The sequence below is a fragment of the Panulirus ornatus genome, chromosome 12 (assembly GCF_036320965.1).
Source record: "Panulirus ornatus isolate Po-2019 chromosome 12, ASM3632096v1, whole genome shotgun sequence".
NCBI lineage: Eukaryota > Metazoa > Arthropoda > Malacostraca > Decapoda > Palinuridae > Panulirus > Panulirus ornatus.
In genome coordinates this window covers 21,944,669-21,961,212 of record NC_092235.1, presented here as the reverse complement: position 1 = coordinate 21,961,212, position 16,544 = coordinate 21,944,669, and the positions used below count along the sequence as shown (strand labels likewise).

Genomic DNA, 16,544 nt, shown 5'->3' with positions numbered 1-16,544 from the left:
GTAATTCTTTACTGTAAAGTCACTGGAGCCACATAGATGACACTGGTGAGATATGCACACACATAACAAATGCCATAATCATACCTACTGTAAGTGCACAAGCATGTTAGATAACAGTTGCTCTGATTGATGCATCATAGACACACACCGTATAGTCAAAGATGGATAACCATGTGCTGTGCTGTGCTGTGCCACTAGTCACCATTTCCCCCCACAGAAAGGAAGTGCTAGGAAATGGCAAACATCATAACTCACTCTACTTTCACTCTATCATGTACAGTATAACATACCAAAACCAGGCCCAACAGATCATTCTGTGCTTCCCTTGACTACTTAATATGCTCTATTTCAGTCCAATAATAAGTTACAGAGTATACCAAAATACTCCAGGTCTTTCAATACCGATCACATCTCTCATCATCATCAATGCTCAGGCCTTAATAACTTGAAAGCCTCTTTCAATCCAACCTTCCATCTTGTTTTTGCTTTCTACCTTCCCTTGCAACATACACTTTTCACAAGTACACCCTCACTCAGTCACTCTTTGCTCATACCATTTCAATATACCCTGGTTATCTCCCTTCCCCATACTGCATTCAGTACCACATCTCTCTCTTAAAAGTAACAGCTTAAATTATCAAACAACCTTGCAACACATACAATCCTCAGGTATTTCATTTCCAACTAATCCATCCAGTTTCATTCTTTTGTAATGAGGGTCCAAGACTCACTGCTGCAAATAATATACCTTCAAACAAAAACTTCTCTGCCATAACAAATACCGGCCTTTCCTTCCACACACTCCTTGATGCACTCAGGACTACAGTCCCCTCTCCCACTAGGCAACCATCAGATACGTCCAAATAAACATTTTCATCAAGCGAATGAAAAAGTCTGAATTAACCCCATAGCCATCAAACGTCTCTACAACCTCGAAACAAGCACCACATATGCACTCCATGTTGTGGGGCATGTGCTAGACCAGGTTTCACTGTTCATGTGACAAATGTGGCTTTTATCCCTCTGTACATTGAAAGATATTATTGCTCTATTTGTAACATATGTGAAACAAAAATGACATCTGTTTAGAGAGATACATATCTATGATCTGAGCCTCTCACCGAATTAGTTATGCCCAATTTATTACATTTACTAGAGAAAATTTTTCAAACATTAAACCTCTTTTATTCACCAACCTTGGGACCTGGCCATTGATGGAGTGAAAAATGCTAGAAAACAGAAACTGACCCTAATGGAACCGCTTATGTAAACATAATTCCGACCCCTAGTTTTGCCAGCTCATTCCACAGACATATTGCTGTGTTAACAAAGGTAGAACATAGTTTAAAACTGGAAACAATACAACCATTAAATCTTCCAAACAAGATTTTTTTGTTACATCTGTTTACATCAAAAGTATCCCCAGATGGAGACTCCGTAATATCTTGGGCAAGGGTATTTCATGGCATATGATGCCAATATAGAGCAGATTCGTTAGTATTATACACTAGTTATGGGGCTAAGTTTTCCATCGCTGCTAGCTGTGCAAATTCATCTACAAACTTTGTCGCAGTGCTGTGATGAGTAGTTAATATATCAAACGACTATGATTAGTAGTAGGTTTTGGTCGACTTCTCACTATTGTTGTTTTATTGTTATGGTTAAGGCAGCCAGCCCATGCTGCATCAGTCCCAGCCAGGCAACTGGCTCGTACACTCTCTTGCTCTGTACATATTGCTGTTGGTTGTTTGATAGAGAATTGGAGTTTTTATCGATTCTTTTGATATGACATTACACTACACATCTCCCTGTCAGCACTACGCTTTTCTCTGTACACACCATGTGCTGAAATTTCATGTCTCCACTTAAACTTACGCAACCACCCTTGCAAATATTCAGTCACAGTCAAGCTTTAGTTCTCTATGAAAAACTTTGGCCTGCTTGATAAGCATCTCCCCAGAAATGATTACATGTTCGTTACCTTGGAATTTAAACCACTTTACAAGAGCACTGTCTAATTCTATACTCCTGGCTCCTTTTAAAGTTTTCTGAAACTTTAAACTTTTCTGGCTTTCATTTTCAGCAAAAACCGAATACAAGAAATTAACTGGACTGTTAATTAGCTCAGCTGCAGTGTAGACAGATTTTGGCACCTTATCACTGCTAACAGCACTGCCCTAGTGGCAGATTCACAACTAATGGCAGAAGATTCAAAACATGCCAGACCATGGGCATTGCAGGACCACAGGGCAACGGATTAGAGAGGTACAACCTGTCTTATTTTCTAAAAAAATTTGTTCAAAATTATCATTTTTCAGTCTAATATGGTTTTCATGAAATATCAATGCTATACAGAAAATACAACATTCTATGTAGGGAAATTAATAAAAAAAAAAAAAGGGTCACAAATATACTTTCTTCTAAGGATAAGAGGCATTACGTTTTCTTAATCTATTTTCAATCAAATCATCGTTTCCATTAATATGCTTTTAAGGACTATGAATGCAACATACAAAAAATACAAAAGGTGATTTAGATGGCTGTAACTTTTGGTGGATAACTGACAAATTATGGAAACAGCCGGAAAAGTGATTGCTATGAACTAGTATTCTTTTCACCTGCTGCAGCATTTGGGGAAGAATGGAGAAACTTTCAAACTACCCACCCTGGATTTAATATAAAAAAGGAAGGCAAACTGTACTATTACCTATACCAGATAAACATCCTTAGGTTCATACATTTCTTAACAAAACATTGTGGTTACTCCTGCTGTTGTCATTCTGACTTAGCTGACATATCTTACAAAAATCAAAATATCCAAAATCAAGAGAAGAAAGAAAAAGAAGAATTGGCTTAACGACAAAGTAGTCAATGCTGGCATAGACAGACAACACTAGCAGGATCTTCAACAACAGTTATCTATCTATGTCTGATGCCTGTTCTTTCTATAACTCCCTCATGGGGATGGTCACAGCAATAGCCTCCATAACTAGTGAGTTCTAGTGCCACTTCTTAACCTTTAGTGCCTTACCCTTATCAGGCCACTAGCAGAGGGAAAGTCTTATGCAAAGGTTCCTGCCTAATGTTCCTAATGACAACTTCTACTTAATAATGCTGCTTAATATTCCTTTAAAATGAGAGAGGAACAGAGTATTTATAAATCATAACTTACTAACCATAAACAAAGGAACTATGCACTAAGAAAGGAAGAGACATCTCAGGTTACTGCCAGTCAAGCAAGCAAAATGAATGGTGGCAGCTGACCACATCCAGCCATGTAAGCTCTTCACTGAAATCATGGGCTTGATTATATTACTATACAGTTGTTAAATTTCTGTAAATGACCATCTGCTGAGCTCATATATCTTATGATGGTAAAAAGGGCTGGGTCTTAAAAGACACATCCCATTTCGGGTGGTCAAAGCTGTCTTAATGAATCAAAACAAATTCTAGGTTTGCCTTTACACAGGAATAGAATTTTCAGTTTAGCAGACACAATACATATGTTTATAGAGTAGTGAAGTACAGGAAATGTAATCTTTTACAAGATACAAAGAAATGTTCACAATTCATTCAATTATATCAAAATGAAAATGTTGTCATCAAAGTCACCAATGACACCTTTAATGAAAGATTGTGTTTTTCAGCTCACCTATGTAACTTTGTAACATGGTATCTCACCTTAATCAATGCAATCATGTCAAGTTTAAGTAATGATTCGATAGACATACTCCGTACATTTAAAGAATCAGCACCTGGAAAGAGAAATTAAAGATAATGTGCAACATAAACAAAACTATTATCCATAATGCAATTTAAGCCCCCCTGCACAAAAAAATGCCTACAAACATTTTCTTTTAGTCTGGACACAAACATATAAGCTGAGACTGCAGCAGCTTCGACTAACATCATCTAATCCTTTCTGTATGAGATATGACCTTCGTACTCTTAAACGTAGCACTTTTTACAGAGCATCAGCTAGATAGCCACATGAACCATAAGCTGACAGGTCATGATACACTTAACCATGTACAAAGACATAACCTTAGGCATAACTTACTAGTCACAGTGACCAAGTCTTCTGCTCAACTGCCCAAGTTTTATAATCATCCTGTGGCTGCTGGTTTAAACTACTGAATGGGATGTACAGTACATCAACATACTGACTTTTACGTATTGCATAGAGTAGTACAATCATGTTGACAGTGTACAACTGAAAGAGGCTTTTCAATAAGAAGTGTGAAATCCAGACTTCAATACATTATGTCTATTTCCGTTCTCCACCACCAAATAAAACCAACCACATATCAACTTGATTTGCTTTTGGTTTAAGTATGTAATACACCTAGCAATGTCTACTTGTAATAAGGGCCAACACATGCCTTTACACTTAACTGTTTGACAGTCTGTGGGCAGGACATAAACAATGCACAACAAACCACACCCCCTAACCCACTGCCATTAGTGAGACTGGGTTTGTGACTGTCTTCAATAAAGTCAGCAATATAATCAGATTCTAAAAATTCTTTTCACTGATATGGTTTACCCCAGACGCTTCACATGCCTTGATTCAATCCACTGACAGCACGTCAACCCCGGTATACCACATCGCTCCAATTCACTCTATTCCTTGCCCTCCTTTCACCCTCCTGCATGTTCAGGCCCCGATCACACAAAATCTTTTTCACTCCATCTTTCCACCTCCAATTTGGTCTCCCTCTTCTCCTCGTTCCCTCCACCTCCGACACATATATCCTCTTGGTCAATCTTTCCTCACTCATTCTCTCCATGTGACCAAACCATTTCAAAACACCCTCTTCTGCTCTCTCAACCATGCTCTTTTTATTTCCACACATCTCTCTTACCCTTACGTTACTTACTCGATCAAACCACCTCACACCACACATTGTCCTCAAACATCTCATTTCCAGCACATCCATCCTCCTGCGCACAACTCTATCCATAGTCCACGTCTCGCAACCATACAACATTGTTGGAACCACTATTCCTTCAAACATACCCATTTTTGCTTTCCGAGATAATGTTCTCGACTTCCACACATTCTTCAAGGCTCCCAGAATTTTCGCCCCCTCCCCCACCCTATGATCCACTTCCACTTCCATGTTTCCATCCGCTGCCAGATCCACTCCCAGATATCTAAAACACTTCACTTCCTCCAGTTTTTCTCCATTCAAACTCACCTCCCAATTGACTTGACCCTCAACCCTACTGTACCTAATAACCTTGCTCTTATTCACATTTACTCTTAACTTTCTTCTTTCACACACTTTACCAAACTCAGTCACCAGCTTCTGCAGTTTCTCACATGAATCAGCCACCAGCGCTGTATCATCAGCGAACAACAACTGACTCACTTCCCAAGCTCTCTCATCCACAACAGACTTCATACTTGCCCCTCTTTCCAAAACTCTTGCATTCACCTCCCTAACAACCCCATCCATAAACAAATTAAACAACCATGGAGACATCGCACACCCCTGCCGCAAACCTACATTCACTGAGAACCAATCACTTTCCTCTCTTGTGATCTTTATTTCTTTCAAGTCTAATTAGCAAAAATTAGGACTCAATTTTTTGTTTCCCCCAAATCACACTGGGGAAAGGGACAGAAGTGTTAACTGATGCATGGAATGGATTAATAAAAACAATAAGCTAAGAAAACTGGGTAGAACATATCACATTCAGATGACTTACGCATTCCAAAAATAAAATTAGAGTGTATTATTTTCACCCACTACCAAACCAAAATCAATAACATAAAGAAAAAAGGTCTAAAAACTAGCATCAATCATTCCCACCTTTGGCCTTACTTCGCCATACCTTCCAAACAAACACAAAGCCACTTCTGCAGCAAGTTGGAAGGCAACCTTTTGTCTCCAAACCTGATCCATGTCATGGCAAAGAAAAAGTATCTTTACATGCAGCATCATGATTCTTTTTTTTACTTACAGACAACTGTAATAAATTTTCAAAGTACTGCAGTTACTGAGAAACATGCTGTTGTACATCACAGTAGGAACAGAAGAAGCAAAGTGAAGATCTTCAATCTAGAGCTCAATCGTCTGTTCCAGATACTTCCTTGTTATGATGGGAAAGACAAGCAGCAATAATACAATTGCACACTGAATATACAAGAAAATAAAACTGAATCAAGAGTATGCATCATTCACTACTGGGTGTTCTGTCTGGGAAAAGAGTTAAGATAATTTCACTAAACATTTCACAAGTTATTATTTCACAAACCTGGTAAGCTGACTTCCACTGCTGTAGGCAGCAGAGCTCTCATTTCCCGAAGAGCCTTACATCTTGCTTCTCTTTCACAACTCAAGAGCCACAGCCTAGACAATAATATGCTATACCAGAGAGTTTCCCGATTCATACAATTTTTGCCAACTGAGTAGGTGCTCAGAATTTCTCTGTGGTAGAGAATATCTCTTATTAACACACGACATGAATACTTAGGATCAAAGGGAGAAAATATCTAAAGACTGTATACCAGTACTTCAAAGAGAAAATGCTATCACTTATACATCTATGGCTGTACAAACTGTGACATAGTTAATATTTAAGAAAGATGTCACCAAGATTTCCAAAGTTCAAAAATATTTCAACTTAATGATATATAATTCAATAAATTATGCAATCCTAGGACTCCTTTTATGGGAATCTGCTGCTTCAAGACTGCACTCCACACTAGAGTGAGGTAAGGCAGATTCCCCTGGGGCAAGGGGCAACAAAATATTTCAAGTATACTCATCATTCATTCATACTTAATTGCCATTTCCTGCTTGAGTGAGGTAGCACCAGGAAACAGATGAAGAAAGACCCATTCACTCATGCACAAACATATATACATACATGCCCATACAAGTATGTGCATACATATATATATATGTATCAACATAAACATATTTCCATACATATACACAGATACATATTCATATTTGCTTGCCTTAATCCATTCCTGGCGCCACCCAAACCTACAGGAAACAGCATTGCTACCCTGTGTCAGCGAGGTAGCACCAGAAAATAGATGAAGAAAGGCCACATCCACTCACACTCATTCTGTAGCTGTCACGTGTAATGCACCGAAACCTCATCTCCCTATTCACATCCAGGCCCCACAGACCTTTCCATTAAATAGAGAATGTAACCTATGGATAATTTCTGATTACAATATACAGTTCACACACTTTGTCTTAACTCCTCTATCACTTATTGCCACTTTGAATTGTAAGGACTGCAAAATTAACGAATTCATAAAGTTGCAATTCTCTATATGCAACCTGACTGCATGGTAGATTGAGGCAGACTGAGACCAAAACAAAGGGTATGGTGCAGCGTATGAGTTTTTTTCATCTTTTAAATTTTCATCAATTCATGTATCATTATTTGCCTGGTCCATTAAATTCAAAATCCATTAAATCAGGGTTCAATATATCAAAGGTTTACTGTACATATAAATCTATATATTTTCTATTTCATACATGCTCGCCATTTCCCGTGTGAGCGAGGTAGCATCAAGAACAGATGACAGAGCCTAAGGGGGGTAATTCCTCACTTGACTCTTTGCTGTTCTTTCTTTTGGAAAGTAATACAGTTAAGGAGGATTTCCAGCCACCAGGTCCTGCCCCTCTTAGTTGCCTTTTATGAAATGCAGGGGAAATGTGAACAGTACTCTTTCTCTCACTATCCCCAGGGATAACATTAATGTGTGTGGTGGAAATTAAATGTCTAAGGACAATATGTGGTGTGAGGTGTTTGATCAAGTAATTAATTAAGGGTAAGAGATATGTGGTATTAAAAAGAGTGTACTTGAGACAGCAGAAGAGGGTGTGCTGAAATGGTTTGGATAAAAGGAGAGAAAGAGAGAGGAAAAGTTGACAAAAAGGATACATGTGTAAGGAGTGGAGTGAACAAGGAGAAAGGGGAGACCAAAATGGAGATGGAATGATAATGATTTTGAACGATCAAGACCTAAACATGCAGGAGAGTGAAAGGCATCAAATGAATAGTGAGAATTAAAACGATGTGGTATACTGGGGTCGACATGCTGTTCATGCACTGAACCAGGGAATGTGAAGCATCCAGGGTAAAGCATGGAAATGTCTGTGGGGTCTGGTTGTGGAGAAGGAACTGTGGTTTCAGTGCATTACACATGACAGCTACTCCATCTGTATGTGGTTACATCACCATTGGTAATTCTGTATAATCACTCACAGAGAGGAGCATAATCTCAAGGGCCTCTTCACTCTAAAAGAGTCCATCATATCCCTGATCCTGCCTTCATGCACCAAGAGCCCCATAAGGTGTCCAGAGGTTGTATAATAGAAATAATTAAAAATCTTACATGGAAAATACTATGTGCAACAATAAGAATCCCACCTGACAATAACACCAAACGCTTGATCCTGACATAAGTACAACAGTCCTTGTCCCTCTGTAGTGACCTCTCCAGCCTTCACAGCCACCAAAACTAATGCCTGGTCTGTATTTCCTGTGATAAAAACACATAAGTATATCATACCTTCCAAACACTTCTTATAACTGCCCCTACAATTATATCCTTCAATTTTTTACATCTATCTATTAGCAGCATTTCATCATCACCAATTTCAGGAGGTGAACCAAGTACACACAACCTGTAAAACTTACTATACACCTTCCTAACTAATGTCTAGTGTTTCAAAAACAAAGGCTTTCCCACACTTATAGATTTGCCTCTTATTCTTTCACTTTACAGGCTATATTCATTTGTCAAGGAAGACCAACATTACCATTCACATCACTTCTTCAAATAAAATGCTTCCACTGCATCTGATCGCCAGTCATTCCTCCAATATCTTCATCTGATACATTCCTCATCCTAATCACTTCCCACATCTTTCTATTTCTCCAGCATTCTACCTCCACTTTTGTACCTTTTACTGCACTGTTATATATACAAACCATCTTCATTTGAGAAGAGGGAGGTCATATAGGAAGAGACTGAACAGAATTGGGGAAAAATCATCTATCAACAATCCCACGAAGATATGTAAGTGATCACTGGAAGTATGTGAGGTTAAATAATACATAAAGTGTGGCACACAGAGAGACATGGCACATTGCCTAACATACAGAAAGATTACGTTGGAATAACCTCAAAAATACACACAGCAATTGTACTCAAGAACTGACTACCTCTTCTCAATATACAAGAGTGCAAAAGCCATCAATGAATTCATACATAATTTGAATGCATCAAAATTTTACTATATCTCTTAAGCTTACTTTCATTCCATGTCTCTTTTTCTGTATACAACTTTCACATTAATGTTGTAAAGCAAATGGATTGTAACCACAACACAACCCAATAACAATGTTCCCATTATTATCTCTTCTGACTGCTACAAAAGTAAAATGATCATTTTTTCCCACTCATCTTTACAATTAAACCACGAGAATAATCATATCCCAAACACTCCTAACTCTACTATATCAGAAACTTAATAAGCTCCTAAAGGTAGATTAAATACTAACAGGGACATAATGAACTATAAAAAATTATTCAAATACCATGTTAAAGAAATTCACTTCTTACCTAATATGTTATAAATAAGCTTCAGGTCTTCCTCAATTGTACTTTCAACCATACTGATGTTTTTCAGTTTTCTGGTGAAGAAGCAAATACATTAAAGGCATACAGTATCAAAAATCATAATTCAGGAAGTAATATAAGCTTCCATAATCATGCATAAAAATATACTGACCCTGATCTTCCTGTTCTTACCGCATATAACAATTTTTCAATTTTGGTTAACATTTAAAGAGCTGAATTCTCCCTAATCCTTCAAACAATGTACATTTCAAAGCAAATGGATGCTGACGACACATGAGAAACAGAAACACTTGCTAAACTGCCAGCATGCTCGTTAGGCTTCCAACTGTTTTAACTAAGAAATAGCTCATTAGAAAGAAAGTGCGTTGCTTCAGTAAATTAAAACAAATATGTTTAAGGAGAAAAGTAGGGCTGCATACAAAAAATGAAAGAAAATGGAGTAAACAACAAAGCCTGTGGGTCAATCAATGCTCAGTTTGACATCAAAGTGGAACACTCAGGTGGGCCCTCTCTTTCACATAGTAAATTTATGTAAAAGAGGAGAGACAGAGGCTGGTGTTTTGGTTAGCAGAATGGTTAGGGGCAAGTGATTTCAAGAGAAGTACAGTAGGTAATGACTAGGTGTCTGCTTTGAAAACTGTTTGTGAGAATATGTAAAAGAGATCTCTACTTTACAGCAGGATGGACTCATAAAAAAAATCAATTGGTTTTTATGCACTGTGAAATCCTGCGGGCAAGACAAAGTTCAATAAAATTCATATGCAAGAGAGCTCTTGGTAACACCTTTAATAGACTTAATTCAAAACACTGCTGCTGGATTCATGCAGTGGGCTAGTTGATGTCTCATAACATACTACTTACTCAGGTTTTCTAGTTGGGGTCCCAGTGATGCTTCCATTGGTAGAGATGAGGATTAGGCCGTCTGCCCTTGGGCATTCATTTTTTCTTTTTTAATTATTCTTGTTGTCAGTCCTGTTCTAAAGCTCTTAAAGATTTCAAAATTAAACATCCTGTGTCAATATGCAATACTTTAATTTTGTGCAAACATCATCCACTTCAACCCATGACCTTTTCATAATATTCTCTGTTGTCACTGCACCTTAAAAGCCCTTAAAGTTAGAGTTAGACTACTGTCACCACTCATCTAGAACTAGGACATTTCCTTCATCTTGATTGTTTTCTGCCTTTTTTACCCTGCTGAATCTACTTTCCGAAGCCTTTATATTGATACAAATAAATGTTGATCTCATGCCTAACTATTTCCACAATGACCAACTTTTATTTTTCACTATACTTCACATCCCCTAAATTTTGTCTCAACTTACCTAACATAATTTGCCGATCTACTTCAAATCAGATCCTTCACACATTGTAAACAATTTTACTCCTTACCTGGTAATCTACCATAATCTCTGCCACCACATCAAGGTTCTGAACTTAATAATTCACTGAGTTTTTATCTAAATTCATTTGCTACTATTCTGATTAAAATCAAAACTGTGCATACCTTGATACTATCTATCTACATCTCTGATGCCTGTCCTCAAATGGAATTCCCTCATGGGGGTGACCATGGCAACAGTCTTCATAACTAGTGAAATTCATGAGTTCCTTCATGATACTAATGTTTAACATGACAAAGACAGGAGAACTATCAATCTACATGATACAGTTACATATAACTGCAATGACTTCATGATATTCTACATAAGCCACCTCACTGTGAGTATGCAGAATCATATTCTTACAATCTAATCCTTAAGAAATATAAGAGCAAATTACCTGACAGAAGTGACGATAAGCTTAAGGAAATGAACCATCATCGAAAACAGTAATTCTCCCTTGGAACAGAGCAATTCCTGAAAATATAACCAAAATAAAAAGTAAAACAACTTATCCAGAGGTCAGTTAAGAAGTAAATGAGAGTAAAAGTCAATTAGCAACAAATAAGAAAATGTGTGCACTGCAATAAAGAAATAAAATAATGGACAGTAATACATCTAAGGTTGCAAATGGAGGATCCAAGATGGATAAGAAAGAAATTTCCTACCGAGTAATTAAATACTGGTAAAGCTGGGGAAACAATTTTATCTAGGTGGCCTACAAGAGATGGCATGGTGATACCCTAATACTGATCTGTTTGGAATAATCTCATCCAAGTTCTAGGCTGATTCCAGTCCTTGCTTCTATATTTTTTTCCTATATAACACTCATAAGAATTTCCAGAGAAAATCAACAGGTGAACATCAGATAAAATGGCCAGTAGTAAGGAAATCAAATCTATCTACATATCATTAACTAAACTCCCAGTACAATAGGGTCACTCAAGTGCATTAAGGCTGTTAAAATCAAGCAACAGCCACCAAATAAAAGATCTTTCATGCCATCCTCAAGCATTCAGGATAATTCTAAGACCAAATACACTCTCACTATGCAAGTGGCCCTTGGTATGTATTACTGTACTTTATAGGCATCAATTACACCATACACACTAATTGTAACATAAACATACATATTTTCTATATAATTTTACCTATTCTTTTACAAAATACTTTACCTTACACAAAAAGAATGAATAAATACTTATACTATATAAATACTATTATCATTATCATACTTCGTCGCTGTCTCCCGCGTTAGCGAGGTAGCGCAAGGCAACAGACGAAAGTGGCCCAACCGATCCACATACACATGTATATACATACACGTCCACACATGCACATATAGATATCTATACATTTCAACGTATACATATATATACATACACAGACATACACATATACACACATGTACATAATTCATGCTTGCTGCCTTTATTCATTCCCTTTGCCACCCTGCCAAACATGAAATGACACCCCTCTCCCTCCACACGCACATGAAGTAGCACTAGGAAAAGACAACAAAGGCCACATTCATTCACACTCAGTCTCTAGCTGTCATGAATAATGCTATTACTTTCTTTATCATCTGAAATATATGGAATAATACTGTATCACTGAAAGTTTTTTCATTTCTAAAACTAAATCTTTATTCACTGGACTTTTACTAGAAGAAAGAGAGTAAGAGAGATTGTGTGATATAAAACAGACAAGAAAGGCCATATTCGTTCACACTCAGTTTCTAGCTGTCGTGTGTAATGCAATGTAACTAAAGCTCCCTATCCACATCTAGGTCCCACAGACCTTTCCATGATTTACCCCCGACATTTCACATGCCCTGGTTCAGATCACTGATGGCAAGTTGACCCCAGTATAACATGTTGTTCCAATTCACTCTATTCTGTGCAAGCTTTTCACCCACCTGCATGCTCAAGCACCAGTCACTCAAAAATCTTTTTCATTCAATTCTTCCATCTCCATATTTGGTCTCTAGGTTTTCCTTGTTCCTTATACTTCTGACACATATATCCTCTTTGTCAACCTTTCCTCATTCATTCTCTCCCTCTTCCATCTCCATATTTGGTCTCTAGGTTTTCCTTGTTCCTTATACTTTTGACACATATATCCTCTTTGTCAACCTTTCCTCATTCATTCTCTCCCTATGTCCAAACCATTTCAACACAGCCTCTTCTGCTCTCTAAACTACACTATTTCCACACATCTCTCACCTTTTCATTACTTGATCAAATCACCCAACACTACATTGTCCACATACAATACAATTTTCAGAAAAAAAAGAAGACAAAAATCACTATACTGCATGGCTTATCAACCACAAAGGTCTATGGTAAGTGCCATTTCAGGAACAAAACTGAAATTGCATACATGAACAAAATAAACAATATATCAACTGTAAGATCAGCAATAATCAAAGTATCAAAAGAATGGTGAGCTAGTATGATGAACTCATGCTTATCTGACTGAACCTAAAGTCACACCAGCATGCACCAAACAATTCTAAAGAACAAAAAGACCTGTATTTACAATTTGTGTCTGGCAAAATATCAAAAGAAAAAGATGCAGATAAAATATTTCTGAGGCTAGAAGCAATACTACTAGTGATGAAGGCAAAAGCAATTGTAGGATGTTTGTAAATGTTCATCAGATTGGATCCACATGCGTAAAGCTCTCCCTGACAGTACAAATAGGTAACTCCAATATGTGGTTAAAAAGGTGATGTACTGGTAGATGCACGCTGTCTTTGGGTTAAAACAGTGTCTTAATCCCCATTGAGCAAGTGCTCTTGCTGCTGCTATCAGGACTTGTCCAAAGATGATAAACAAGACCATAAAGAAAAACAGTGTAAACAATACAATAAAATTCTTATACATATATCTGCTGTGAATGGATACAGCTCCAATATCTTACCTTTAAGAGAAACTTCCCGCATTGGTCGTGAAGATTTGTCAGCAGGTCTCTCATTACTCTGACAGCTGCCCAGCGATGTTTTCTCTTAATGGAAGAGCTCTCTTCGAAACAAATCAGGAGCCTGTACGAATACACTGCATTTACTTTATTTGTCTATACTAAGAAAAGTCAAAGCTTTGTATACCTAACAGGATATGGTATGAATGTTAAAATCCTGCCTCTGTCTTTAGCTACTCACCCTTACAGCTTTAACTGTTGTTCAAAGCATAAATCTGTGCCAAGCTACAAGTTCTGTGAAGCATATCTATGTATTGGATGAAAGTCTCCTCAGACTGCAAGTCAAATGTACATACCAACCTAGTAAATCATCCAATATCGAATGCCCACCAGAATTCATTTCCTGTTAAATTTTCAAACAAACATCTTACAGTGAAAACAAAGAGTTCACAAGTGATTGAATAAGAGATAAAACTTTCTATTAAAACCCAGGAATGCCTTTCAGCAATGACTCAGCTGCTTTGCATGTTAACTACATTAGTTTTTCTTCTGTTCATCATTTGTTAGGAATCAGATATACAGTAACCTCCAATGGTATAGCTTTCACATTCAAATTATATGCTAAGCAATTTCTGAAATCATAAAGATTACAAAACGATCATAAAATCATGACAGCCTTTAAGAAATAAGTATTATGAGGTAAATTATGGATGGAATATACATCAAGGTTGTAGCATGAAGAAAAATCAGTAATATGTTAGTCCTTTTGGACTAAAATTTTTTTGCCTGTGTATCACTGCATATTGCAATACCTAAATAGAACACGTTCTAAAATTCAGTGATGATATAGTCTTGTATACCATACCTCTGAATCTGAAGGAAGTATTTTTCGCAACTCTTCAAAAAGTTCTTCATCTTCATTTTCTGTCGTTTTTCTTTCCTAAAAGGAAGAAAAAAAAAAATCAAATTTTGATCACACTGAATATGTATCACCTGTTTACTCGTGAAACCTAAATCGTGAGTCTAAAAACTTATATAACATTAAAGTGCATTGCACTGAACTGAAATCTATTTTCTTAATATCTACTTGTGATAAATGATACAATACATTGCTCTGATGATGTGGGTTATTACCGGTACATGAGTATAGTTCTTGATTTTGAAAGACTTGGGCAGTTGTGGAGTAAACTTGGTTCAAATGAAAAAATTAGCTGCTAATGAATTTTGGTGTTTAAGTGGGGTAAATTATCAATATGAATGGTAAATGTTCCCGGACTGCATCCGCAAGTGTTTAACCACAAGTAAAAAGTTACCTTCAGAAGGGCTGTATCATTTCCACTTGATGCAAGGGTGAACAATATGCCCAGAAATCCTTTGGCTCTAAAGAGTTCATCATTTCTCTGCTCCTGCTTGGAATGCAGCCTAGAAATGTTCAATAAGAACAATACAATATGAATGATATGAAGAAGGCTGAAACTTATTAAGCCATGCAAGGGAGAAGAACTGGATGTTCACCGAGAGTTCTGGCAAGTATGAAAAAGTTTGAATCACTGGGTGCCAGTTAAACTCTAACTTTGGGATGTGAAAGTTTAGTTTACATAGAACCAGTCAAGTCAAAACTAAAGGCAATACAGATGCATAGCATTTGTAGCACATGAAAAGGACAAGGATGAAGGTATGTCTATATGGTAGGATCACATAGGATATGTATATTGAAGATTACAGATTTGTGAAGATATAAGGTATTATGACTGGAGATAAAAGAAGACCATGTCAGCAATGAATACAGTGAATGAGCTCAAAGTCTAGGTATATTTCGGATGAGGTTGCATAGCAACTGTTTGGAGATCATGTACAATGAAGACATTCTGAGGATAGGTAAAAGTTTGAATGGAGATTAGTCTAGCTTAACAAATCAGCTAAATGTTCATAGTAAATAACCAAATACTGCGGGACCTTTGTTCACAAATATTCTGTGCATATGGGTGTGCACGAGTAAGCTGAGACTCTGTATGCACTCAATCATCCCTAATTAAATGGCAATGAAAAAATAGTTAATTGACATATACAGAGCTACGAATTTTTCAAAAGTACTTCCTTTACCTGCCTATGAAAAAAAAAGGCAACTGTGGGGGATATGCACGTCCCACTTCCACCATTTCTGCGTAATCAAACTGATGGTCATAGACTAAAGGTATAAAATACTTTTAACTGCATGTTCCTTACATGTGGATAAATGCTTATATATATTCTAATACAATGAAATCTTTCACTTTTAGAAGATACATGCTAACTTGTTCTCCAGCAAGAATATATGCCAAGTTTCATAATTTGGAAAATGGTAGCTTAGGATCAATTCTCAAAAACTTATGTCTATGAGCAATGCATTTCTTAACATCTACCAAACTTTGTTCCAGCTTTGATGAAAAAAAAAAAAGACAGCTGCCTCTCGGTACAATCTTGAATACAAATGGACCCATGATGCAGATCAGATCTCACACAAGCATTTTATTGTACACCATAATGGAGTACAGCAAAAACAACCACATCTAAAACCTAAATATAAAGCAAAGGAACTGCTTCAAGTAATCTATACGTAACCTGTAGTTGCAGCTGCA

The 16,544-nt window shown here is 37.1% G+C and overlaps 1 protein-coding gene across 1 annotated transcript in view; it reads right to left on the bottom strand.

Annotated features, from left to right (window-relative positions):
* Positions 1–16,544, bottom strand: part of LOC139751844 (uncharacterized) — a 62,811-nt gene that overhangs the window by 43,713 nt on the left and 2,554 nt on the right. The window contains exons 2-8 of the mRNA XM_071667473.1: positions 14,792–14,866; positions 13,930–14,050; positions 11,405–11,481; positions 9,605–9,675; positions 8,407–8,518; positions 6,265–6,437; positions 3,682–3,755 (exon numbers count right to left, since the gene is read on the bottom strand). Of these exons, the coding sequence (XP_071523574.1) occupies positions 3,682–3,755; positions 6,265–6,437; positions 8,407–8,518; positions 9,605–9,675; positions 11,405–11,481; positions 13,930–14,050; positions 14,792–14,847 (684 nt within the window). The 5' untranslated portion in view covers positions 14,848–14,866. The remainder of the gene's footprint in view (positions 1–3,681; positions 3,756–6,264; positions 6,438–8,406; positions 8,519–9,604; positions 9,676–11,404; positions 11,482–13,929; positions 14,051–14,791; positions 14,867–16,544) is intronic.